Source organism: Pelodiscus sinensis, chromosome 6 (genome assembly GCF_049634645.1).
Source record: "Pelodiscus sinensis isolate JC-2024 chromosome 6, ASM4963464v1, whole genome shotgun sequence".
NCBI classification, from domain to species: Eukaryota; Metazoa; Chordata; order Testudines; family Trionychidae; genus Pelodiscus; species Pelodiscus sinensis.
Genome location: NC_134716.1, coordinates 104,526,784 through 104,553,751, shown reverse-complemented (window position 1 = coordinate 104,553,751; position 26,968 = coordinate 104,526,784). Strand labels below are relative to the sequence as shown.

The following is a 26,968-nucleotide window of genomic DNA, read 5'->3' as shown; positions in this document are numbered from 1 at the left end:
TGTTTTTGAACATACGTGTCTTTTGTTTGACATCAGGAAGGGGAGCTAGGGAGGAGTAAGTGGAAGGACGTGAGGGAGGAATGGGGCACGAGCCCCCAGTGGGGAGGACCGGGGTGGCTCTGAGGGCTCCCCAGGGTGGACGCTCTCCTGCAGGGCCTCCTGGATCCTGACAGCCCCCCGATGGATCCCCCCGGATGGCAGCCTGCAGCAAGTGCAGCCAGACTGATGGCAACGACAGCATGAGATGCACCGGCATGCCCAAGGGTATCTCTGGCTCCGTGTGGCCGAGTGCTGTGGTGTCCCGAGTGTGGGCACTCAGAGCACTCCAAGACAGGACTACTTTGCTGTCACTCATCGAGGTAGACAAGCAAGCAGGGAACCCTGAGAACTGTCTTTCCGGGGTGGGGTAGGGTCCCTTTAATCACCGAGCTCAGTTAGCCTCAGGCTGCAGCCCCACACATTAAGTCCTAACCTGATGCCCTGCCAGCACTGGTTCTGGTCAGCCTTAATTTCAGTTCAGGGTCCACTCAGTGTGGACATGTTATTTTGAAATAGCAAAATGCTATTTCAAAATAGGTGTTGTGTATAGATGTGTTATTTCAAATTAGTTTAATTCAAATTTTAACTATTTTGAATTAAGTTAACTCAAATTAACGCTGTAGTAGACATACCCTGGGAGTGGAACTTTTGACAATATTTTTATAATAGATATTTTCCTACTCCCACAATGAAAGCAGGATTGTGCCTAATAGAGGTTTCTGAATCTGTTTCTGAATCTCTACTGGGGGGACACATTCTGCTCTCACTGACATCGTAAATCCAGGGTTGATACTTTTTTCAGTAATTTACATAATGCCATAGAAATCAGAATTTAGTCCTTTGAGAAGAGTCACAGGAGTGTATTCTGAGTGCCTGCATGACTAGTGAACCTTGAACTTTTACCAAACTACTGGAAGCTGAAAGTCATAATATAAACTCAGCTGAGCTACATTTGTAATTCATTGTATCACAGCATGACTCACCACTAAAGGCACCTCCTGCTGGACACTCCAGGAATTAGATTTTCAACTCTGGAGTGCCCCCTTTTGGCTGATGTCTCACCCCGTTACCTATTTTTTTCCTCTACCTCTGTGTTAGGATCCACATCTCTCCCAGAATGTGGTATCCACCCCCCGGGTACTGCCCTATGGCGGTGCTTCCACACTCTGGGCTCCTCCTTCTCAGGGAACCTCCAACCCCCTATGCCCACCTTGCCTCAGTGACCCACCAGCACTCTTTATCTAGCCCCTTGCCTAAGAGGCAAACTGCAGTGTGAAATGGCCATTCATCATTGGCAAGGGGTGGGAGTGGACCCACTGCCTTCTGCTGCCCTGGTTATGTCCCTTAGTACCCTCAGGCCTTGCTTCAGGCCGGGAGCTTGCCTGGCCAGAGCTTCCCCAGCCCTGCTTTAAGTCAGGAAGCCTCTTGGTCCCTCCTGTGCCCTAGCTACAGCAAGAGTGAATCTGTCTTCCTTCCCTCCAGGAGCCCTTATTTATGCAGCCCCAGCTGGGCCCTAATTGGCTGACTCCTGCCACAGCTGCTGGCTCCACTGCTCCAGCCCTCTCCCATGACTGGGTTTTAGCTCCTAAATGGCCAGTGCGGAGCAGATGCCCCATCACACTCATTTACACTAAATACTGCCAGTTAATATAGGGTTAATGTAATATCTTATTTATCTTACTATGTATTTTAGAAATGTGCATCTGTCTGGCTGTATGTGAGTCTGTTCAACAACGCCTCGTAAATGGTAAGAGCTAGAACCAACAAATTTGGTATGGTGCTTTCTCTTAGCATAACTTAAGGCAAGGACAGAGTTTGGTTGTGCCAGGATGATGGGATGTACCTGGAATTTGATTGTTTCTCATAAAATGGAAAGGGAGGAGTCTGGCAGGAGGGACAGTTATACTGCAGGATGACCAAGTGGGAAGGGGCAGCAAGGGGCCAGAGATGGGTACTGGGGCAGATATAACCCCATTGGGCCAGAAGGGGGTAGGTGTGGGAAAAGGGAAAGCTATCTACTATATATTTAAGAAATTGTGTCTGTTTGCCTGTGTGTCTGTCTGTCCCCCAGCTGGGGGACATGGACCTCTCTGCTAACTGTGCCCATTGCAGTGGCCCATTGCAGGTACTTCTGACCTGGCCCCAGTTGTTGCAGTGAGAGAGGGCTGCGGTTGTCATCTTTCCCCCATGGGCAACTTGCATACCGAACCCTTCATACTTATGAATGAAGAAAATTAAGAAAAACAAAATTTATCTGAGTTAAGGACCTGATCCATACTGGGTAAATCCTCTTCTAGTAGATTGATCTAGATAGGATTGGATTAAAAGCCTCACGCCTTTTCTACAATTATTTGGGCTGGAAACAAAGTTGCCCCATTACCTCTACCAAAATTGATCCCTAATTTTGTTGAATGCTAATACAACAGCTTCTAACCCTAAATAAAACTGCAGTGCCTATCTTATTCTGGGCTGTCTTTGGATTGCTAAAATAAGAGTATGAATATGTATCTGGGGAGCATATGTTTGATTTCATAACTGTTTGCAGCCAGAGTTTCTGTGTTGGTGCAGAGACAGAGTTAATCGTTGTCTGCAGAAAGGTCTGTGTGTGCTTGAACTGGCATTTCCCCCTGCGGACTCTAGGTCACTGAGATTCTTTTGCTGTTCCCACACTGCAAGAGGAGTTTGTTAGAACTAGACAAGTACAATGTAGGTGATAATGCCGAGTGCCTTGGCTCATGCTGTGCCTACTGCAGGTCCTTTTCCAGTTATGTTATCATTGATCAATTCTGTCACTTTGCTCAGTGGTGGAAATTCAGGGCTCTGCTGTAAAGTGCTTGGTTGGGTTTTTCACATTGGCCGCTATCCTTGGTACTGTGCTCTCATTTAGCAGGGATTCTTTGGCTGGACAGGTTTTGTAGTGCTACACTTTGCACTGTAACTGGAGGGAGTACAGGTAGTTCTAGGGTGCTAAAACAAACCAGAACACGCATTCAACCCTTACAGAGACTTGGCAAAGCAGCGATCAGCAGCGGTAGCTTAAATGGCGCATTAAGAACCTGACATTATGGAGTGTGTATGAAATACATGTAAAAATGTTTCAACTGGTTGTTTTTGTGAGAAAAATATTGTATGAAAAACAGGTGATCTATGAAAACACTACTGGTGCATTAGTTAGTAAATCCTAGTAAAAACCATTGCCAAAAATAATAACTCATTTGTAATACCTAATGTCCATCCTGGTAAACTGTGTTGGCCCAGGTAACTTAGGGTATGTCTACACTACCCCCCTAGTTCGAACTAGGGGGGGTAATGTAGTCATACGGAGTTGCAAATGAAGCCCGGGATTTGAATTTCCCGGGCTTCATTTGAATGAAGCCGGCCGGTGCCATTTTTAAATGCCGGCTAGTTCGGACTTCGTGCTGCACGGCTACACGCGGCATGAACTAGCTAGTTCGGATTAGGCTTCCTATCCGAACTAGCTGTATGCCTCGTGGAAGCCTAATCCGAACTAGCTAGTTCATGCCACGTGTAGCCGTGCGGCACGCAGTCCGAACTAGCCGGCATTTAAAAATGGCGCCGGCCGGCTTCATACAAATGAAGCCCGGGAAATTCAAATCCCGGGCTTCATTTGCAACTCCATATGACAATATTATCCCCCCTAGTTCGAACTAGGGGGGTAGTGTAGACATACCCTTATTGTCACTGTTTAGTATCAGTAGGACTTGAGGCTATAGCGTACATGCAAGTAAAGACAGTGTCTGCCCTGAGATTGCACCATCTGCAATAATGGCCCTCATCTTGTAGTCTGGGTAACACTTCTGGTGGTCCAGAGAGCAGGTTCCTCTCATAGTGTTGGCTCACCTCATTTTCAGCTGCTAAATTGCACTTTAAAAAACTTTAGATGCATTAAAAGATGGTGTTTTCCAAAGTGGCCAAGTCTGATCGTTGAAGTCAATGGGAACAGACTAAGGTCAAAGCTGAGTGCTATTGAAAATCTCATCCTAAATATCTTCCTGATTTTACTTTTCCAGGTAAGCAGTTGCTACTGTAGTTAACACAGGCCTGCTATTTGATCACCCTGAATAGGAGAGCTAGTGGATCATGCACTCGCAAATGGGGAAGAATTTGTTCTGTGAGACAGTATAGCTATCAAGAATGGGGTCCACACTGAAACTCTGGTCTAAAATAATGCTGTACAGAGCATAGTGTGCAGTGGGAAGTCCACAGGAGAGTGCCATTTGGTTTGCTTTTTATTTATTTTTGATGTATTAGCTCTACAGTATGATTTCCATCTTGACACTGACGCATTTGCTGATGCTTTAAATTGGATGCCAGCACCTTCCTGGTTCATTGTTCTGAACAGATGAGTTAAGACCTGAACTTCTGTGCAGGAATTTATGGCTCTGGGTTGAAAAAATAAGAAAATATGTGAGCTGAATATACCAGCTTTGTCTTCACAGATTCGGAGGAGTTAGGAAGTGGAAGCTATGGGCATCGGTATATCACAGGCACCATAGTCGGTGACGATGATGGATTTGATATTGATGATTCAGACTATGACATTTATATTGAAGAGGTAAATCCAAAGGTTCCAGTTTGGCATTTCTATTTGTATTTATTTTCTAGTGGTATTTTAGATAAAGGGATCTGTTCCTGTTGGTATATTTAACTTTTTACCTTATTGGCACAGGTAAAATAAGTGTCTTGTTTGTGTCTTTCTCTTCCTTTAGGATGAATTTGTTTCTTCATATATATTTCTTAGGGCTTGTCTTCACTACCAGGGAGATCAATGTTGCTACAGTGGATGCAACTGGTGTTGATTTAGTAGGTTTAGTGAAGACTCATTAAATCAACAGCAGAGCATTCTCCTGTTGGCCCCAGTACTCCAGCTCCACTAGAAACATAAGGTAAATTGACTGGAGAGTGTCTCTGTTAATACAGCGCAGTGAAGACACCAGAGTAAGTTAGCCTAAGCTATATCAACTCCAGGTGCATTATTCATGTACCTGGACTAGCATAAATTAGGCTGATTCCCCTTGATAGTAAAGATAAGCCTTCAAAGGATGTAGAGTTAATTTCCATGAAACATGTTTAATTTTAGCTTGTGACTGTACTAAACTTAAGTTTCTTTTATTTTGCTTCAGCTCAAGCCACTTCCTGCTATTAAAGGAGGAAATAGGAAGTTTTTGGTTGAAACCAAAGTTGCTCCAGGGTCTAGTACAAGGCTCCTTTCCAGGTTAATTACAACCAGTTCAGATTCTATTACTGTCCCTGCAACAACTATACTCCCCATCTCTACAACCGCAGCTAGCACCACTACAGCTAAGGCAACCAGAAGAAATGGCATGGCCTCAGCAGTTCGACTGTTTGATCTGTCCTGTGATGAAACAGTCTGCTTTGCCGACAGCTTTTGTGTCAATGATTATGATCGGGGCGGTTCTCGATGTCACTGTAACCTGGGCAAAGGAGGAGAGACTTGCACAGAAGGTAGGTTTTGTGCAGTGGGCCAGACCAATTTTTCTCTAAGCAAAATTCTGTACTTGGCAACTTGATGGATGGTTGGGATAGTTTTCCTAATTGGCTCCAAAATGCAGTTTGCTTCTGATGGTAACTAGTTTGGCAACTACTGATACCTGCCTGATAGTGATATTGTTTTGCAATTTTTGATATTAACATCTCTACTAATCTAAGGTCCATCAATGGCAATTAGCCAAGATGGGTAGGACTGGTGAACCTAGCCTCTCTTTGTCAGTAGCAAGGGAGGGATCACATGGGCTACGTCTTTACTGCAGCCTTCTTCCGCAAAAGCTTATGAAAATGAAGCATGGAGTAGAATATCGCCACACTTCATTTGCATAATTAATTAGGGTTGTAGGATTAATTAGGTTTTGAGGGCCTTTTACCAGTGAAAGAGCATTTCACAGTAATATCCTTATTCTCCATTTATTACCAGTTACCAAAACAGAACACACACATTAAGAATACAATGTCCTCTACTCCCTATAAGGCAAATGAATTTTTCTTGGTGGCCAGTAAGGGATGAGGCCATCGGGGGGAGGGAGAGCTGAGTCCTAAAGGTTCTGCACAAGAGAGTTGGCAGGGTGTTGAGGTCTAGCAGCTTCAGCTCTTGGGTCTGTGACCTAGAGTTAGGTGCAAGGAACTTCCATTTGGTGAAACTGTTTAACTATACCTTAACCAATCATTTTAATCTGAAGTATTACAACATATTATTTTTCACCAATCCTAGCCCATTACAAACCAATTCTTTAACCAGTCATAGCCCTCCACCTTAGTTGATTTAAATCTTACAGAATTAGTTATGCAGCAAACAGAAACAATTAAAGAACCAAACAGAAACCATACAGACAAACAACAGAGAAGTAGGAACCATAAAGACAATACAATAAAGAGGTATTGATTTCACAATCACAACTGCTGCTAAGTGATTCCTTGCCAGACAGAATGCAATCAAAGTTTTCTTTAACCATCTTAATATCTGTTTCTTTATCTGGTGATGGTGGGTACAGGAGTGCCCTCTTAGCAGCCCGATAGTCCTCTGTTTTAATGTAATTTAGATGGAATGTGAGGATGTGACTTTCTGCTTTTTTGCTCATGGCTTCTCCCATCCTAATGTGGCTTCAGACCTTACACCTTGTCTCACTTTCTCCTTCTGGAAACCACTGATTGTCACAATGAGGTCCAGTCCTTCTCTTTAAACTGACACCAATCTCCATCATAGCATACAGCTGCTGAATCCCAAGTGCTACTGAGGTACCTGGGTCCGGGTAAAGAGGGTTACTGTTCCTTCTTCTGAGTCTCTCAGATATGATCCTAGAAAGGATGCTGGAGCCTTCCCAACATCCCCCCTCCTCGGGGTCCCATTTCTCCCCCTGAAGCCTTGTCCCCAGCAAAGCTGGAAGCCAGGTTGGGGCCAAGGAGACCCCTAATCCCTTCACCGGGATGGCATGGGGAAGGGGAGGGAGCTCCAAGCAGCCTGTAGCCTGCCTGTTTTGCTTAAGTCTTCATTAGAAAGGTGAATGGTCACAGACACTCAACCCAGTTAACATTAATGACAAAGGGGAGGAAAGATAAGCTGAAAAAGGGAAAGAACAGATTTAAGTATATTCAGATAAATTGGATTTATTCAAGTCAGTAGGACCTGATGAAATTCATCCCAAGATGAAGCAATCTCAGCACCATTAGCCACTATCTTTGAGAATTTATGGAGGAATGGTGAGGTCCCAAAGGAATTGAGAATGGCAAATATAATCCCTGTCCTGACAAGGAGGAACAATGAGGAACTAGGGAACTAAGGATCAGTCAGCCTAACTTCAATTCCTGGAAGGATACTGGAACACATTATTCAATAATCACTTTGAAAGGGCTTTGAGGATAATAGGATTCTAAAGAATAGCCAGCATGGATTTGTCAAGAACACATCATGCCAAAGCAACCTAATTTCCTTCTTTGGCAGAATTATTAGTCTAGTGGACAGGCAGGAAGCAATAGACATGATGTATCTTGAGTTTTGACATAATTGCATGTGGCATTCTCATAAGCAAACTAGGGAAATGTAGTCTAGATGAATTAATATAAGATGGGTGCACAACTGCTTGAAAGACTATACTCAAAGAGTATCTATCAAGGGTTCACTATCACACAGGGAGGGCATATTTAATGGAGACTCAGAGGTGAGTAAGGGGTCTGGTACTATTTGATATTTTCATTAAGATTTTGATAATGGAGTGAAGAGTGTGCTTCAGTTCATAGCAAAAATCCTCCACAATTGAAGAGCGGGATTAAAGACAAAATGGAGGAACTTCCAGGGCACTTTTTATGTGGAGGGAATCCCATTGGTCTCTGTGGAAAAATACAGTTATAAAATGGAGTTTGTTACATGAAAATGTCACCTGTCCATGCATAACTAAGTACTTTTCAGGCAGCAACTATTGCTCCCAATCTTGTTTGAACATTCACATAGGAGCTTAACAGATGTGGATTGACATCACATAGGGACCATTGTTAGTCAAGTACTCCTGTTTGCTCAACTAGTAGTCCTATAACAGTAGGCTGGCCCAACCTCCTGTTAATTGGCTCTCAGAAGCAAACATTTGAAATACAAGTACGAACTTGTATACATAACTTCGAATACAAAAATGCATACGAATAGTGTAAACAGAATCAGCCAATTGTACGCTTTTTATAGACCTCTTACTTGACACACTTTATATAAGATTTGGTGCAGACATTTAACGGTGGCTGCTTAATCTGCAGCAAGAGATATTTAGGTTACATATTAGGAAAAGCTTTCAAACTATAAGAGAGATAAGGTGGGTGAGATAATATTGGACCAATAAAAGATAATTACCTCACCCATCTTGTCTATCTACTATCCTGGCACCAAGGTGGCTACAACAACATTTTCTAACTACAAGGATAGATAGTTAAATTCTGGAACAAGCTTCTAAGAAGGGTGTGTTGAAATTCCCATCATGAGAGGAATTTAAGAACATGTTGGACAAATAGCTGTCAGGGATGATCTAGGTTTACTTGGTTCTGCCCCATTGCAGGTGTTGGACTTTATGACCTCTTGAAGTCCTTTACAGATCTACATTTCTACGATTCTGTCTTTTAACAGAGTCTTTAACCTACCATCTTGGGCAGAGTGGTCAAGCAAACTGTAGAGCAGTTCACCAAGCCATGTGCTAATATTGGGGACTCCTGCTCCTCCCTTTCTCCTAGACAGATTCCCATGAAATGAGTCCATTCCTAATCAATGGTCCTACTTGTTGCAACTCCATTGAAATGCAACCTAGATGGGGATACTATAAGTTGGGTGCCTAACAGGCTGGATAAACATTCTCAGAGAGTAGTTATTAATGGTTCACCATCATGCTGAAAGCACCTAACAAGTGAGGTTCTGCAGGGATCTGTTTTGGGACTGGTTCTCTTCAATATCTTCATCAATTATTTAGATGATGGCATAGAGAGCATGATTATTAAGTTTGCAGATGATACCAAGCTTGGAGGAGTTGCAAGTGCTTTGGAGGATAGTGCAAAAATTCAAAATGATCTGGACAAACTAGAAAAATGGTCTGAGGTAAACAGGATGAAATTCAATCAGGACAAATGCAAAGTATTCCACTTAGGAAAGAACAATCAGTTTCACACATACAGAATAGAAAGTGATTATCTAGGATGGAATACTGCTGAAAGGGATTTAGGGATCACAGTGGATGACAAGTTAAACATAAGTCAAAAAAGTAAACGTGATTCTGGGATGAATGAACAGGAGTGTTGTGAGCAAGACATGAGAAGTCATTCCTCCTCCCTACTCTGTGCTGATTAGGCCTTAATTGGAGTATTGTGTCCAGTTCTGGGCACCACATTTCAAGAAAGATGTGGGGAAATTAGAGAAGGTCCAGAGAAGAGCAACAAAAATGATTAAGGGTCTGGAAAACATGACCTGTGAGAGAAAACTGAAAGAACTGGGCTTGTTTAGTTTAGAAAAGAGAAGACTGAGGGGGGATATGTTACAAGGAAGAGGGACAAAAATTGTTCTCCTTGGCCTCTGTTGATAGGACAAGAAGCAATGGATTTAAACTGAAGAAAAGGAGGTTTAGGTTGGACATTAGGAAAAACTTCTTAATTGTCAGGGTGGTTAAACACTGGAATAAATTGCCTAGGGAAGTTGTGGAATCTCCACCACTGGTGATATTTAAGAACAGGTTAGACAGTCACTTGTCAGGGATCATTTAGACTGTCCTTGGGCCTGATGTGAGGGCAGGGGACTGGACTCGATGATCTCTCGAGGCCTATGGTTCTATGATTCTATTATTGTTTCATCGGGGAGAGACATTAATTGCTGATGGCCCCCTCCAATGGCTTTGTCACAGCTTTCCAGATATAGCTCCCACATTAGGTGCCAAGTTTCTGATAGTGAATGCTTACAGCCACAACCAAAGGTTACCATCCTAAATGGAAATGTATACATTGACAAAGACATATTCCCCGTTTTGTCACAGCGATAACAATAGCTACAAACCCACAAGTTATTGCTTAACATTTGTTCATCTTTGGAAATGAAAAGTTCTGTGTCTGATTACTCTTACTTGGAGGCTCTCATCTGTTAAGGAGGGGATTCTTTCTACTCTGTCACCACAAAAGAGCACTTGTGTGTATGATTAAGATGAGATGCACTTGCATTTTCTTCTACAGATGTCACATCAGAAGTCATGGCACTCACGGTACATTGTGGCTACGTCTACACTGGCCCCTTTTCCGAAAGGGGCATGTTAATTTCAGAGATCGTAATAGGGAAATCCACGGGGGATTTAAATATCCCCCGTGGCATTTAAATAAAAATGTCCGCCGCTTTTTTCCGGCTTTTAGAACAGCCGGAAAAGAGCGTCTACACTGGCCCCGATCCTCCGGAAAAAGCGCCCTTTTCCGGAGGATCTTATTCCTACTTCAAAGTGGGAATAAGATCCTCCGGAAAAGGGCGCTTTTTCCGGAGGATCGGGGCCAGTGTAGACGCTCTTTTCCGGCTTTTCTAAAAGCCGGAAAAAAGCAGTGGACATTTTTATTTAAATGCCGCGGGGGATATTTAAATCCCCCACGGATTTCCCTATTACGATCTCTGAAATTAACATGCCCCTTTCGGAAAAGGGGCCAATGTAGACGAGCCCTGTATGATTCAGTTGATTATTTGCTTTTCCTCTCCTTACTTCAATGAACAGTTCTTGGGGAAAGTCCATTTTGCAAAGCAACTATTGTGACCATAGATGATGGAACAGCTATAGATGTGATTATTTTTGCCATAATGCCCAAGCCTACAAAGATATGGGATTGTTATGGATGTCACATAATTATATAAAATGAGTGGAGCTGAATATGTTAATCTGAGTCTCAAATCCATTCTCTTTAATGTAGTATTTATCCCCTGGTGTCCTAACCAGATCATGCACTAATAGTGCACAATAGTGATCTTCCCTTCATCAGACATCATTCCATGTTAAATGATGCATTAATTAGGCTGATTCTGCAGAGCTTTTTTATACTTAACAGTCCTCTTTAGAGGGACATGACATCCAGTGAATCCATTTAACGGTCAATACCTCTTGGGGATGAGTTTTCCTCAGTTAATTCGTGCTATAGCCTCACTCCGTTTTATGTAACAAACTTTGTTTCAAGTGTTATTGTAGTCATATCTGTCCCAGAATATCAGAGACACAAGTGGATGAAATAATATCTTTTATCGCACAAACTTTTGTTGTTGAGAGTTAGAAGCTTTCGAGCTGGCACAGAGCTCTTCTTTGGGGCTGGGAAATGTATAGTTAAAGACTTTTTATCCTGTGTGCTGGGGAATGGAAGTTGCTGATAAATTAAAAATGCTGTTAAGCAGGATGGAGGAGTTTGGAGTGCCGGGAAGGGCTGTGGATCACAGGCTCTGGGAGGGGGCTTGGGACAGGAATTGGGGCACAGGAGGGTTGGTGTGAAAGATGGGGGAAAGATGCTCATGTCCAGCAGTTCCTGCAAGGAACTCAAGTAGCTCCTCATTGCTGCTGCTCCTGGCCAATAGGCTGGGAGCTACAGAGTCAGCACTTGGGGAGAGGGAGAGATGCCGCATGCCTGCAGAGTCATCTGGCTATCCCTCTGCCTCTTCCAACAACAGCAAGGACAGGAAACCACTGGCCCCCCAATCCAGCACTCTGAGTCCCTGCATGCCCCAAACTCTGACCGAAGCCTCCTTCTCGACCTAAACACCCTCCCAAAGTGCACCCCACAGTCCTTCCCATGTGCCAACCTCCTGGTGGCCCTGCACCAATCGCACTATGAACCAGATTTTTTGTGCAAATCAGAAATGCCACGCAGAGCCAGCAAGGGGTTGGGGCATGGGAGTGACTTGGGGTACAGGATGGGGGAGCATGCAGGCTAGTGAAGTTCTGCATAAAAGGGCTTTTACTGCACTGAGAATGTCACAGTGCAGTAAAGATACAGATTGTTTAGCAATTAACAAATATTGGAAGGGACCATTCAAAATGAAGTGGCCTGATAAGAACCCTCTAGTCACAGGGGGAAAAGGAAAAGCACCACATCACATGTGAGTGAACACAGTTCACAGAGAGTGTGTCTAGACTACATCCCTTTTTCGAGAAAGGGATGTAAATTAGGCACGTCGATATTTCAAATGAAGCCGGGATTTAAATATCCCATGCCTCATTTACATAATGGTGGATACTGCTTTTTTTCAAAACGGGGCTTTTTCGAAAAAAACCAAAACAAAATGGCAGTTTAGATGGGGATCTTTCAAAAATAAAACCCTTTTTCAAAAGATCCTGTACTCCTCAAAAAAATGAGTTTTACAGGATCTTTCGAAAAAGGGTTTTATTTTCAAGAGGTCCCCATTTAAATTGCTGGTTTTTTTTTTTTTTCAAAAAAGCCCCATTTAAAAAAAAGCAGCGGCAACCCAGACCTACCCCAGCTGTGGCCCCAGATTCAGCCTCGTTACCACTATCCAAATTCCCCTTCTCCTGTCCCAGGATTTGTGAACATAAGTGTGTGTGTGGGGGGAGGGGGGGAATGATCCTGAAAAGTTTGCGGATCACTGCTCTGAAGCTCTGTTGGTATCAGTCTAAGATTTATTTAATTTTTTTGCATTACAGCTTTAAAAGTAACTTTACTTGTGTAAAAAGGCAAAATTGCCCCAGATGAAAGTAACAGAGAGGTTAGACCCTCCATCCTTCCTAGCTTATTAGGTTTATATCTGATTCAGAGATGATAGTCTGAGCTCTGGCCAAGGAGTCATTGAGGCCCCTCAGGACCAGAATATGCAAAGGTGTTTTTAATCCACCTTTGTGCTCTTCCCAGTCATAGGGCTGTTCCATGGTGGGCTGACCTTCAGCCAGAAGCTAGAGAAGCGTGAGGGCTGATACACCAGCTGCCAACATCCCTAAAGGACCATTATAGCAGCCAGTGATTGCCAGGGTATAGGCTGTCCTGGCCATACACTGTAGAATCATAGAGCAGGAAGAGATCTCAGAAGGTCATCAAGTCCAGCCCCCTGCCCACAGCAGGACCAATCCCAACTAAATCAATCCAGCCAGGGCTTTGTCAAGCCAAGACTTAAAAACCTGTAGTGATGGAGATTCCACCACCTCCCTAGGTGAAATAGCTTTTCCTAATATCCAACCTAGACCTCCCTAGATTGGAGGATATGGCCATGTGTAAGTAGTTACCCCTGCTGTGAGTCACCTAAAGATTCTGGCTAAGTACATCAGCTTTCGAACGGCTTTGCACAGCAGAGCTGACCTAATGCAGCCTAGAATCTGATTCAGTGTGTATTTCCCACATATGCTCTCTTCCTCGAGGGGAAAAAAATGCCTAGCTGTTTCCATGTTAAGCATTTTCCTAAATCAAGCTGACTCACAAAGGAGCAAATTCTTTCATTTCCATGAGTGAAAACCTAGTGATGCCATTGAGGAAACTGTTGAGCAGAATTTGCCCCTGAGCATTCTGTTTCTGTTTTAAGTTCAGCAGAATCTCTGGAACAAGAGAATTTGCTCTGAAAAGTGGTAGGAGGACAGAGTAGTAGGTTGACTGATTGTTGACTCTTGCTGACTAATAGTTGTATCTGGAAGAACTCTGTCTTGTATTTTTGCCTGATGTTATCTAGTGCTAAATGTGTATATTGATTTTAAATTTGAACACACTGCTAAACAACATGCTCTTATCTTTGCCTCTCAGATATTATTATCCAATATCCTCAGTTCTCTGGCTACTCATATATCACTTTTGAACCACTGAAAAATTCCTATCAGACTTTCCAAATTACTCTTGAATTCAGGGTAAGTTTACGCAATCCAAAACTCACAAAGCATTTTTAGATGTTATTCACTTACACTAATGGAAAGAGTGTACAATAGCAGAGTGAATAGTTTCACAAATGTACGCCGCAAGCTAGATGATGTAGTGAGTTAATTGGTAGCCTTCACCTCTGAAAATCTGGGTTTGCATCCCACAAGAGAAAATAAATGTAATGGTCTTAGCCAAGATGTTTGTCTATACTCCTGGTAGTCTTTTTTCTTAGGGAATGTTCTGGAAATGGCAGTGTCGAGGGATGATAAGCTAGCACTGATTTACTGTGACAGAGCTATATGGGAGAATTTTAGGCTGCATGATGTTTGTAATTTTTGTAAAATGTCTATCTGTTCAGCAGTGGCACACATATAAGCTAAATTGAGTACTTCTGAACTTTCAGTTTCCTGGGGGTATGTCTACACTAGAAAGTTAGTTCGAACTAACGGACGTTAGTTCGAACTAACTTTCCTATGCGCTACACTAGCGCTCCGCTAGTTCGAATTTGAATCGAACTAGCGGAGCGCTTAGTTCGAACTAGGTAAACCTCATTTTACGAGGACTAACGCCTAGTTCGAACTAGCTAGTTCGAACTAAGGGCTGTGTAGCCCTTTAGTTCGAACTAGTGGGAGGCTAGCCCTCCCCAGGTTTCCCTGGTGGCCACTCTGGCCAACACCAGGGAAACTCTATGCCCCCCTCCCGGCCCCGGACCCCTTAAAGGGGCACGGGCTGGCTACGGTGCCCGTGCCAGGTGCAAGCCTGCCAGCACCCAGCTAGCAGACCCTGCACCTGGCACGGCACAGAGCCACCCACCCGATGCCCCCCAGCCCACCCCCTCTTGCCGGGACCAGGCTGGCGGCTCCCGGGAGCTTGCCCTGGACCGCAAGAGGCGGGCACCTTCCTGGGCTAGTGCGGACATCGTGGACCTCGTCCACGATCTCCGCACTAGGCACAGGAAAGTGGCCGTCTAGGGCAGGAGAGCTGCCAGCCTGGCCACCCAGGACCAGGTGTGCATGAAAATCAAGGGGGTCCACTGAGACCCCCGACACTGAGCCCTGAGCTTACAATGGCCGTCCTGGGTCAGACCAAAGGTCCATCTAGCCCAGTAGCCTGTCTGCCAACAGCGGCCAACCCTAGGGACCCTGGAGGGGATGGACCGAAGACAATGACCAAGCCATTTGTCTCGTGCCATCCCTCTCCAGCCTTCCACAAACTTTGGGCAGGGATACCACTCCTACCCTCTGGCTAATAGGACTCCATGGACCCAACCTCCATCACTTTATCTCACTTCCCTTTCAACTCTGTTCTAGTTCTAGCCTTCACAGCCTCCTGCAGCAAGGAGTTCCACAGGTTAACTATTTGCTTTGTCAAGAACAACAACTTTCTCTTACTAGTTTCAAGCCTGCTACCCATTCCTTTCCTTTGGTGTCCTCTAGTCCTTCTTTATGGGAACTCAGGAAGAACTTTTCTGAATGCACCCTCTCCACCCAACCCCTGCTTTTAGAGACCTCTATCCTGTCCCCCCTCCGTCTCCTCTTTTCTAAGCTGAACAGTCCCAGTCTCTGTAGCCTCTCTTTATCTGGGACCTGTTCCCAACCCCTGATCATGTTAGTTGCCCTCCCCTCTCCCAGCCTTTCTCTTCCCCTCTCCCACCTCCTTTTCCCAGTCTCCCCCAGTTTTGTTCAATAAAGACAGAGTCAATGTTGGAAGAAACGTTATCTTTATTTTGTACATCAATAAGAAGGGGGGCTAGGGAAGGGCAAGTGGAAGGAGGTGAGGGAGGAATGGGGTACGAGCCCCCGATGGGGAGGACTGGGCTGGCTCTGCGGGCTTCTGGGGGTGGAAGCTCTCCTGCAGCCCCCCAATTACTCCCTCTCCCCAGATGGCAGCCTGCGGCAAGTGCAGCCGGGCTGATGGCCGAGTGGTGTGATGTGCCCAGTGTGGGCACTCAGGGCACTCCAAGCCAGAACTTCTTTGCAAGCGGGGCACCCCTTAGAACTGTGTGTCCGGGGTGGGGGTCGGGACCCTTTAAGCGCAGCCCTCGGCTAGCCTGAGACAGCATCTCCACGCTCTAAGTCCTCCTTTTATGCCCTGCCGGCACTGCTTCCGGCCATCATTAAGCCCTGTTCAGAGTCCACTCAATGTGGACTTACTAGTTCGAACTAGCAAAACGCTAGTTCGAACTAGTTTTTAGTTCTAGATGCGTTAGTTCGAACTAGCTTAGTTCGAATTAACTAATTCGAACTAAGTTAGTTCGAACTAGCGCTGTAGTGTAGACGTACCCTGGGTAACTAGATGTCCCTCATGCTTTACAACATACACTGATCATCATCACAGACCAGGAAGTTATTTTTTCCTTCTTCCATCAGGCATCATAATAGTATGATTATTTTCTTTCTCTGTAACACTAATACTAGGCTAGTTAGACCAGTGGTCTGATCAGATCTCATAGCCTCATTTCTGTGTTATTCTTTGAGTGCTTGTTCACGTCAGTGCCACGTAGCTGCGTGCATGTGTGTGCGTGGTCATTGGAAAACTTTTCCCCTTTGCAGCTCCCATCAGGCTGGCTGGGGTGTCCCCTGGAGTGGCGCCTTCATGGAGCTCAATATATGACCCTGCTGACCCTCACCCACTTCAGTTCCTTTGTACCATTCATGACAGCATTAGTACTGCTTTCACTTGCTCACAAGTGCTCCGTTAGCCTGGTTTCATAATGTTAACTGTTAATAGTTAGTAGCTGTGTGTTAGTAGTTAACCGTTAGTAATAGAGATTGGTGACTGCCATGGTTTCTATCCCAACCCCTGCCCTGCGTCGCGAAGCATGTCGCAAGCCTGAGGTATAACGCTTATGGTGTTTGTCCCGAGTACCAGCAGTGATCCCCATGACTCGTGCTTGGGAGAGGCACATCAATCTGCACGCAATAAAATCTGTAAGGCCTTAAGCCAAGAATCAAAAAAGGAAAAGACTCCCTTTTAAAACAGCTACTGGTGGTAGCTGCACTCCAATCCACAGCAACAGACTGCGTGGACCCAAGTTTGTCAGAGCAGGGCACCCCAGTGCCAGTCTATGAGTTGTTGCTGAGGAAAGAGTCAGGTGTGAGAGACCCTCAGCCAAAAATCCCCAGCACCACTGTGTGTCCTACTGTTGCGCAAGGGATTCTACTCATGCTATTTCCTAATCTCCAAGGCAAGGGCGACAGGAGGTGGGGGTGTCTCACAAGAGAAAAGCTTTGACCTACGGAGAGTGCTAGTATTCTACATTGATCACACAAAGTCTTCCTGGGAATTGGACCAACTCTTCATAGCAATGGTGAGCCAAATGAAAGGGCTCCCGGTCTTGTCATCCTGAATCATGGACTGCATCTGTACCTGCTATAAGCTGGCCAAGGTCCTGACCCTGGCAATCATAGCTCGCTCCACAAGAGCACAAGCCTCATTAACTGCCTTTCTGGCACAAGTTCCTCTCTAGGAAATCTGCTGAGCAGCAACCTGGTCTTCAGTGCACATTTTCCCTACTCTCTACGCCATCACACCGCAGGCCAGAAATTATGCCAATTTTGTCAGCGTGATCTTCCAATCAGCAATTCCTTAACTTGACCACACTTCCGGGAGAGAGCTTAAGAATCACCTGATTAGAATCAGCATGAACAAGCACTCAAAGAAGAAAAGATGGTTACTCAGCTTCTTGTAACTGTTGCTCTTTGAGATGTGGTGTTCATGTCCATTCCAATTTCCATCCTCCTTCTGTTGGAATAAGAAGGGGGTTGATTTGGCAGGGTCATAAATTGAGCACCAAGAAGGCAGCTCTCCAGGGGGCTGCCCAGTCAGCCCTATGAAAGCTATGGAAAATAGTTTCTGACCACATTTGTTTGGGATGGATGTGAATAACACATCTCAAAGAAAAACAGTTACGAGAAGGTGAGTAACCATTTTTTTATTTGCATTCATGATGTTTATTACTGACAGAGCTGAAAACCTGTAATTAGTTTTGCTGAACACTTTCCATGAATAAATCAAGTTTGTATAGTGCTCCTTTGCAATATGATAATATGCAGAGATGACTTGGCCCAAAATCTGATCTATTTTTTAACAAAACTCAAATAGTGGATGCCTATCAAATACAGGATTTGTAATTGAACTGCTACTAATTTTGACTCTGCTAGAAAAAAATCCATCTAATAATGGTTTTGAAAAATCAGTATCACTGCCCCATCTCTGAGGCTATGTCTAGACTGCCACTTCTTGTCGGAAAAAGGTACGCAAATTGCGCTCCGCAATTTGCATATCTTTTTCCAGTAGTTTTGTTGGAAGATGCTTTTCCGAAAATTGGCCTGTTTACACTGGGCCAAATTTCAGAAAAACCTCCTCTTTCAGAAGAGCCCTTCTTCCTCGTGGCATCTGCTCTTCCGCAAAAAATGTCGGAAGAGCAAACACAGAGTTTTTCCGGGATGCCTCCACATTATTCATTGTTCCCACTCTGTTATTTCCATTAGTACATTTAGTTTATGGCCAAGAGGCAGAGGCTAACTTTTCTGTGTTGACCCTATGATCACAGGCTGAAGCAGAGGATGGTTTGTTGCTGTACTGTGGAGAAAATGAGCATGGCCGTGGTGATTTTATGTCACTGGCGATAATCCGACGCAACATCCAGTTCAGGTAATGGCTCTACTGCCCTTCCACGGGTGAGTTCCTCACCCACTCTAGCCCTTGGGTGCAATGAAAAGAGGCCCTTAAATTCCCAGCAATCAGCCAGCAAAAAATTCCCTCAGCTCTGGGGATGTCAGCCACAAGGCTACTTTCTGACTATTCCTTCACAAAATGAATGGTACTTTTTCTTAGCTGGGTGAGAAATGCCACCCAACCAGTGGCTCTATGCTAATGCTGTAGCTAGGCATATACTGTTAGTTACTTTGCTCCATAAGTGAAGGAACCCCAAGAAAGTTTTCAGAACAAGGTGATACAGCTAACCCAGGTGCCTAGTGGTAGCACAATTCATTACCCTGCAGAAATCCTGTTTGGGACTGGAACTTAATCCCACATTACTGACCTGGCAGAAGTTTAGGGAGCTGCCTCACTTTGCTCTGGTGACTAATGGGGATATTTGATGAGAGCGAGACTTCCATCTGGCACTTATTAACTGGAATGGTGATTCCTATAAAGATGGGGGGAATGACGTGCCTTAAACCTATTTCTATTCTACCTCCACCTGGCCCATATAGTGGAGACAAAGCAGAGAAAACAGCATGCTTTGTGCACATCTAGCTTTACTGCTATGAAGGCCTTCTTGTCAATCAGTACTAAACAATCTGAGTTTCATATAGAAGCCCAGTATTATTGCTATAGCTTCAGCTCTCACCAGGAAGCTAGGAAAATTCCCAAGAGAAATTACTCTGATAGCAGCAACTCAAATCCTAATACGCTGCATCTTGAAGCTGTTTCAGAAAGTTGGCAGGCTTTGCAATATGCTTTGTGTTGCCAGAGGATGCAAAGTCTCCTGCATGGAAGAAGGAAACAGATTAAAGAAAGTTTAAAATTTATCTACTTTAAAACAGACCAGATATAGATCTGTTGCCTCAGTGTTCTTATATAGTTCTTTAATGTAAAAGGAGAAGCAGAGAGGCTCTGTGAAGCAAAGGCAGACTTCTTTGTCACAAACAAGATTAGATGATTTATTTAATGAAAAGTTGTCACTTTTGTGCTCCTTGCCTATCTCTTGCAGGTTCAATTGTGGGACAGGAGTCGCGGTCATTATGAGTGAAAGCAAAATCAAACTGGGCAACTGGCACAGTGTCACTGTGTTCAGAGATGGGCTGAATGGTTGGCTCCGGCTGGACAATGACACTCCTGTCACAGGTAAATCTCAGGTAAGTAATCATGTACTCAGCCCTGGCTCTCTCTGCTTGTGCTCAGCCCTGGCTCTCTGTAGAACTGATGGCATTTCTTCCTAACTGTGTCACAAGAGATCAGATTACATGTGTGTGTGTCTGTATTAGGGATGGCACAGATGCACAAACCAGAATCAGTTTTAAGAGATTGATAGTATCGTACTTCAAACTGAACATTTCCTCACTGCTCCTTATCATTGCCCAGAAATCCTACAGCCACCATCCCTAGCCCCAGACATGTGTTCTTCTCTCCAGTATCTCACAGAGCACACTGTTGTTCTCCCCAATTCATTGTCTTGCCTTGCCTCACTTCAGAGATCCCATAACTACTCTCTCTCTCTTAATGCATGTACACCTCCTCCCTTTCATGCAATGCACACCATTCTACCTCATCCCCTTGGCCTGGTCTACGCTTGAAAATGAGGATGACATACTCACAGCACTTAGTGGTGTGAAAAATTTCCACTCTTATGCACCGAAGTTAAGCCAGCTAACCATTCTTCCATCAACCTAGATATTGCTGCTTGGGAAACTAGATTACCTACAGTGACAGAATAACCTCTTGTGTCTCTATCGGAAGCATCAGCACTATCATGGCACAGTATACTACCATGCAGTACCATAGTGCAAACAAGGTCCCAGAGATGTATACAAAAACACATGTATAATGACAGAAGAGCTTCAAAGACAATCTCAATGATATTTTCCTTAAATAAAATTTAAAGTAAAGCTGGTAGAAAATTGTAGAAACGCTGACTCATTGTAAAAGGAAAAATACTAAAATATCTACGAGAGAATTGAAAAGAAAAATAAAGAAAAAGAAAATTAATAATAGTCTATGAAGAGTTGCCATGCAGTTAGAGAGACAGGGTCAGAATCTGCCTTGAGTGAGGCCTCATTTAACCCCAATGAGTTCACCTTCACTTCATCCCGTGTCTTGAGGAGAAAACAGAAGAAAATAATTAGTGGACAGTTGCCAATAACTCAATTCCTGTTACTTCTACTACCCCTGGGCAACCACTACTAGCACACTCCTCCGCCCCCTGAAAATGGAATGGTTTTGATTTGGTTCTAGAAGTTATATCACTAGATTTGGCTTTATATATTTACTTACAGACTCTAAAGATTGTCTTTAAAATAAAAGACCCGAAGGCACTGCCTACACTTAAAAGTTGTGCACTGAAGCAGTGAATTTCCCCTACCCCCAAAGCATAACACAATTATACTAGTTATACAAATGCTTATGCCAGTATAACTTATTCTGATAGGGAAACCAAAATAAGATGTCTTGGTGTAAAGCATGTGCACTAGGGCTCTTACTGACAGAACTATGTCATTAAAAAAAAATCACACCTCTTTCTGACATAGATATGCCAATAAAACTGTTGAGTCCTGGCCTAAAGAAAACAAAAGATGTAGAATAAATGTAGCCCTGGCATAAATGGGTATAATTCCATTGAAATCAGTCCTTTTCACACCAGGGCTTCATTATTTGTTTGTTTGTTTATTTATCATTCAGATTTGCTCAATGCTTTCTAAGGCAAATACTAAGTTACTCTGGACCCCACAGAGCCTACAAATTAAAACACGATCATCGAAAAACAAGTTACACTGGGAGATGCAAAGGACAAACAGACAACCTCATGCCCTGATAATCAAATGACTCGTTAAATTCATTTATATGAGTTATTCGCATACCATCAAGATAAGAAATATTGATAAAAGTAAATGTTTAGGGTGATAATATTCTGGGAGAAGGAATGGGTAGGAGAGAATTACTAATAGACAACTAGTTTTCTTCAAAGGCACCTTTTTATTCACTGAGAGGAAAAAACTGATCATGATACCGTGGCTTAATTATCTTGCCTTCATTAGTCTATCATAGACTGTCATGTGCTATTTAAAATAGTTAAACAGCTCTGTTTTACCTTGCAGGGCCAATATAGCAAAATTACTTTCCGGACTCCTTTCTATCTTGGTGGTGCTCCTAGTGCATACTGGCTGGTCAGAGCAGCAGGAACCAACCGTGGCTTTCAGGGCTGCGTTCAGTCACTCATTGTCAATGGAAAAATAGTTGACATGAGACCCTGGCCACTAGGGAAGGCTTTAAGTGGTGCTGATGTAGGTAAGTGCAATATTATGGGGTCCTTTATCAGTGTTAAACAAGAACAGTAGAGTTACTGTCTACAAATTGAAAAATGAAATAGTTGGGTTTGCAGTTTGGTTTGGGGAAGTGGGGCTGGATTTGTATATTTTCTATAGTATTTCTCTGGACTGTGTGTAAAAGATTTTGAGTTTGTATTTCAAACACTAACACCTTGTCTATTCTTACATGGAGATCAATGCTCTGAAGAGTGATTTCTGGGGTTCAATTTAATGGGTCTAGTAAGGAACCCTGATGGCACCCTGTCAACCCTGGTACTCCACAGGGTTGCAAGGAGTAAGGGAATGGGGAAGTTTTTCCCACTGACCTCCTGCAGTGGGGCTATCACGGAAGTTCGATTTAAGACACATAGACTCCAGCTATGCTATTCTTGTAGCTGGAGTTATGTATCTTAAATTGAATTTCTCCCCTAGTATAGACCTGCAGTTAATGAAGACAAGCCCTCCAAATATCCTGCTGACTCTTGTCCTGGGAGCATCATTAGTAAGTGTCCCAGGGAAAGTGGAAGGTCCTATTGAAAAATTTTACATCCAAGACAGAATTCTTGGTATGATAAAGGACTCTTCTCCCCCCAAATGAGGCTCCAGTACACTCACGAAAGTAGAAAAATAACAATTCTATTGCCTTTCATCATACAATCTCAGTGTGCTTAACAACATAGGATAAGTAGTCCTGCAGCACTTTAGAGAATAACAAAAAATGTGTTGCTGTAGGACTATTTTTAAGTTTTTTTTCTATTACAGACTAACATAGCTACTCCTCTGAAACTTTTGAACATAGCATGAGTCAATTCTTGTAATATCTTTGTGAGGTAAATATTACCATCTCCATTTTACAATTGTGGAAATGGAGATGATGAAAGGCTAATGGTTAGATTGCACCAACTGTTTTCTGAATGCTTTACAAACAGTTCTGAAGAGAAGACTTTCAGTGACCATACTGTCACCGATCAGGACAACGGTACCTATATTCCCCCACTATACTCCCAATGGTTCTCTACCTACATTTTGAGTTCACCAGTAAGCCAGATGGCAACTGCCAGTTATGAACAATGTAACTGTCCACAGTATAAGCTACTGCGCAGCTCTTTCTAAGCAAGCACATTTAATCTTAAGGTGAAAGTATTACAGAGAAAACATTAAAAACAATAAAAGAAGCTATGTGCCTACTAATAAGCTTACCAGAGATCACCCACAATTCCAAAAGGACTCTGATAGGATTCAATCCTTCAAATCCCAGTAAGGGGTTCTTCTGTCATCACAAATTCATAACAGTTTGTTTGCTCAGAACAATAACCTTTATGCACAGATTAAGCTTTTCTTTATACAGTCTATGATCTGCAGAGACCATGAATAGGTTATTAGCAGGACAACGGTTCTCTCTTCAGGGCATAGCTGCAAAAGATTGGGTACACAGGTGGGAATCTGTATTCCCCTGTACTTTCTAGAGAAATCCATTTATCTTTATCCAAAAGTTTCCTTTTTGTATGGTACATTGCTGAAAGCTCATAATCCTTATACTGGTCACGTCTGGAGACATTAAATACAACCCCACAATGTATTATAAAGGCAAGTTGATGTATCAGTGGGCCCCAAATCTAATTATACCTAATTCAGTAAAGTCTCCCAAAGAAATTGCAGGAAAGTATGTCTGTCACACAATCTAAACAGAACAAGTATTTGCCCAAGGTCACGAGGGTATGCCTACATTATGGGAAAAGATCAAAGCTGCCATTGTCAATCTTCCAGGGTTCAAATTAGTGGGTATAGTGAAGACATGCTAATTTGAACTGAGAGGGGCACTCCAGTTGATGCTGGTAGTCCTGCTTCCACAAAGAGCATCATAGAATCACAGAACCTTAAATTAACCCAGCCAGGGCTTTGTCAAGCTGAGACTTAAAAAATCTCTAGGGATGGAGACTCCACTACTTCCCTAGGTAACTCATTCCAGTGCTTCACCACCCTCCTAGTGAAATAGTTTTTCCTAATATCCAACCTGGACCTCTCCCACCGCAACTTAAGACCATTTTTCCTGGTTCTGCCATCCGTCACTACTGAGAACAGCTGTTCTCCAGCCTCTTTGGAACCTCCCTTCAGGAAGTTGATGGCTGCTATCAAATCCCCCCTCACTCTTCACTTCTGCAGACTAAACAGACCCAACTCCCTCAGCCTCTCCTCATAGGTCATATGCTCCAGGCCCCTAATCATTTTGGTTGCCCTTCGCTGGACCCTTTCAAATGTGTCCATGTCCTTTTTGTAGTGGGGAGTCCAGAACTGGACACAATACTCCAGATGTGGCCTCACCAGTGCTGAATAAAGTGGAATAATCACTTCTCTAGATTTGCTTTTCTCACCATCCTCTTACCAATAGAGATTAGTTTGGCCCCCACCAAACCCCCCTCATGCAACTATCCTGCAATTGCATTATTGCGTGTGACATTAACTCAGGGGGTGAAGAGGCTGGGGGAAGTGTTCCCTCTAAGAGTTTCCTCCCATGAGCACAATAAATTTTGTGTTGTGCACCAGTACTGAGTTTGTGGCTTGTTTGGATGTGCCACTGTGGCAACCAAGTTATTAATAAATACCTTATGAATCTCTACCTTTCCCCTCTGCTGCTCTGTCTCCTCTGCTTGCTCCATCAGCTCCCCTGGTGCCTGCTGCCCCCCACCCCAACCCCTCACCCACCTCTGCTGTCATGACTCCTGCCCTTCTCACTGCCCTCGGTCTTCCTGAGACCTGCCCCCCTCCACCAGCCTCTCTCGACCCACCTGTGCCCACTCCTCCAGTAGCCCCACTCTGATCATGTGAGCTACCCCTCCTCATCCCCTCTCCTAACATCTCCCTCTACACACCTGCCCAGCCTCTCTCCTCTGGTGCTGGTCCCTCCCCTGCAGGTGTCTGCCCTTCTGCTTCAACCCCCGGAATCCTCCGGCACCTGCACCTTCCCTTACCCCTGCACCCTCCTGGTGCCTCCCCCTTCCCTCACTGCTCCTGCCCCCCTTGCCTTCTTTTTCCCTGGTGCCCACCCCCTCACCACACTCTGCCTCCATTCCCCTCATGCCCCTCTGTGCCCTCACATGTGCCTTGCTCCATCCCCACCTTCCTCATGCCCACCCCTTCTTTCAAGCCTTCTCCCAGCACCTCTCCTTCTCCCCTATAGCTCCCAAAGCCCTTCCCCTCTCCTCTCCTAGCATCATCCTGTCCCCCCCTCCCCACTGACACCTCCCTCCTGCCCTTTTCCTCATTGTCTCCACTTGGCCCCCTGGCATTTTTCTCTCTCCTACACCCTGTCCTTCTGTGCCTTCCCCTTTCTTCTCCTGACCTGCCCCCCCCCCCCTCCTTAGCACAAGCCCCTTCCTCTCTGACCCTTACCCCCTATTTTTCCCTCCTCTTCCAGCAGCCGCCAACTGGTCTGTAACAGTGTTCTAGGGTCGCCCTGACGGTCACCTTTCCGGTGCTCCCCCTACTCTGTCTTAGGTTTCTCAGCCCCCTTTTGGGCCACAAACCCCACCCCGCAGTCTCTGGTTCCCAAAGTTCCGGCAGTCCTCATTACTTCGTGCCAACTCGTAGGGTTGCCAGGTAGACCCTCCCCCCAAAAAACGGACACACTTGATCTTGGGTGGGGGGGAGGGGAGAGGAAGAGGGACTGGCTGCATACACAGAGCACCTATGTGTCCTTGTTGAATCTCATTAAGCAAGTTGAAGGGAGACTGTCCTCCCTTTGACTTCCTGCAGTGTGGACAGCTCCAATAGTCAAGTTACGGTACTCAGACTTCAGCTGTTCAATTAATGTAGCTGAAGTTGCGTATCTTAATTAGAACTTATCCTGTAGTATAGACATACCCACAATGAGCCAGTGGCAAAGGCAGGAAAAGGAATCCACACATCCTGACTGTTCTATGCTTCCTCTACAAAGTCATCTTTCTTCTCTTTTGTAGTTTTGCAGGCAAAATCTCTGAGGGGCAGTGAGCAGTATTAACAAGTGCTCTATATTCTCTGGATAAAATGACCAGACTTCTATGCAATATTGGAAGGGAACAGAGTGACCCAGGACATGAACCCTGAAAAAAATAGGGTTTTGGAAACAGAGAGAGTAATTTCATGATAGAGTGAGAATTTGTGGAAAACAGCTTAAAACCCTTATAAGGGTGTCTGATCTCTACTGTCTCATTGGACTGTTCCAACTACAGTCATTCCAAGCCATGTGTAACTCCACACACTGTTTCTTTAACAATCAACATCAATGAAAATAAATGCTGGATTTTTCCCACATGTGACCAGAAGCTAAAAGATAGAACCATACAGTGTGTTACATTGCTCCTCACAATTGCAGAGCTTACCATGGAAGCCTTGCAAACAGTATGGGAAATGACTTAAAACTGAAAATAACAGATAAACTGGAATTAGTCATTCAAGCTTATTAGCTTTTTTTGATAACTGACCTTCCTTTCTATTCTACTTATATGGGGTACATATCAGGGACCACAAATGAAAAGAGAGAGAGAGAGAGAAGCCCGTTCTGTGTATAAATGAGTCCCACTGACAGGCTTATGAATCCCACAGAGAACTGTAAATCAAAGTGCTGGTGAAGGGGGAAGGGCTGACCCCTTTAGCACTGCATATTCCTGTAGAAGCTCCCTTCTTTCTCTCCTGCCACTGTGAGGGTTGCACGTCTTAGGTTTTGATGTAGGCATGAAATGCTGGAGAAGTAGCTTGACTCTTCAGTGTATTCATCAAGCCTGAACTGAAAATGGGCTTTCACTCAGTGTCACTCAGGGGTTCCTTTGGACAGCAGAGTCACAAAACCTTAGGGTTAGAAGGGACCGCAAAGGTCATCTAGTTCCAACCCTTAGAAGATGCACAATTTATAGATGATCCTTAAAACTGAGACTGCACTGCTTGAAACAGAAGCTGTTTCTTCTCCTTAATCATTGGGGACATGTCAGTTTGGAGCTTCTACCATTAATTGAAAAAAATGCCTTGTCCTTTCCGTTGTCTGAAAACTGCTGCTTAAATTTACTGCT

General features: G+C 44.2%; 1 protein-coding gene across 1 annotated transcript in view; it reads left to right on the top strand.

The window, feature by feature from the left end:
- Positions 1–26,968, top strand: part of EGFLAM (EGF like, fibronectin type III and laminin G domains) — a 127,897-nt gene that overhangs the window by 63,831 nt on the left and 37,098 nt on the right. Inside the window, exons 8-13 of the mRNA XM_006139475.3 lie at positions 4,500–4,615; positions 5,184–5,526; positions 13,786–13,886; positions 18,452–18,552; positions 19,616–19,760; positions 21,717–21,906. Coding sequence (XP_006139537.2) covers positions 4,500–4,615; positions 5,184–5,526; positions 13,786–13,886; positions 18,452–18,552; positions 19,616–19,760; positions 21,717–21,906 — 996 coding nt within the window. The remainder of the gene's footprint in view (positions 1–4,499; positions 4,616–5,183; positions 5,527–13,785; positions 13,887–18,451; positions 18,553–19,615; positions 19,761–21,716; positions 21,907–26,968) is intronic.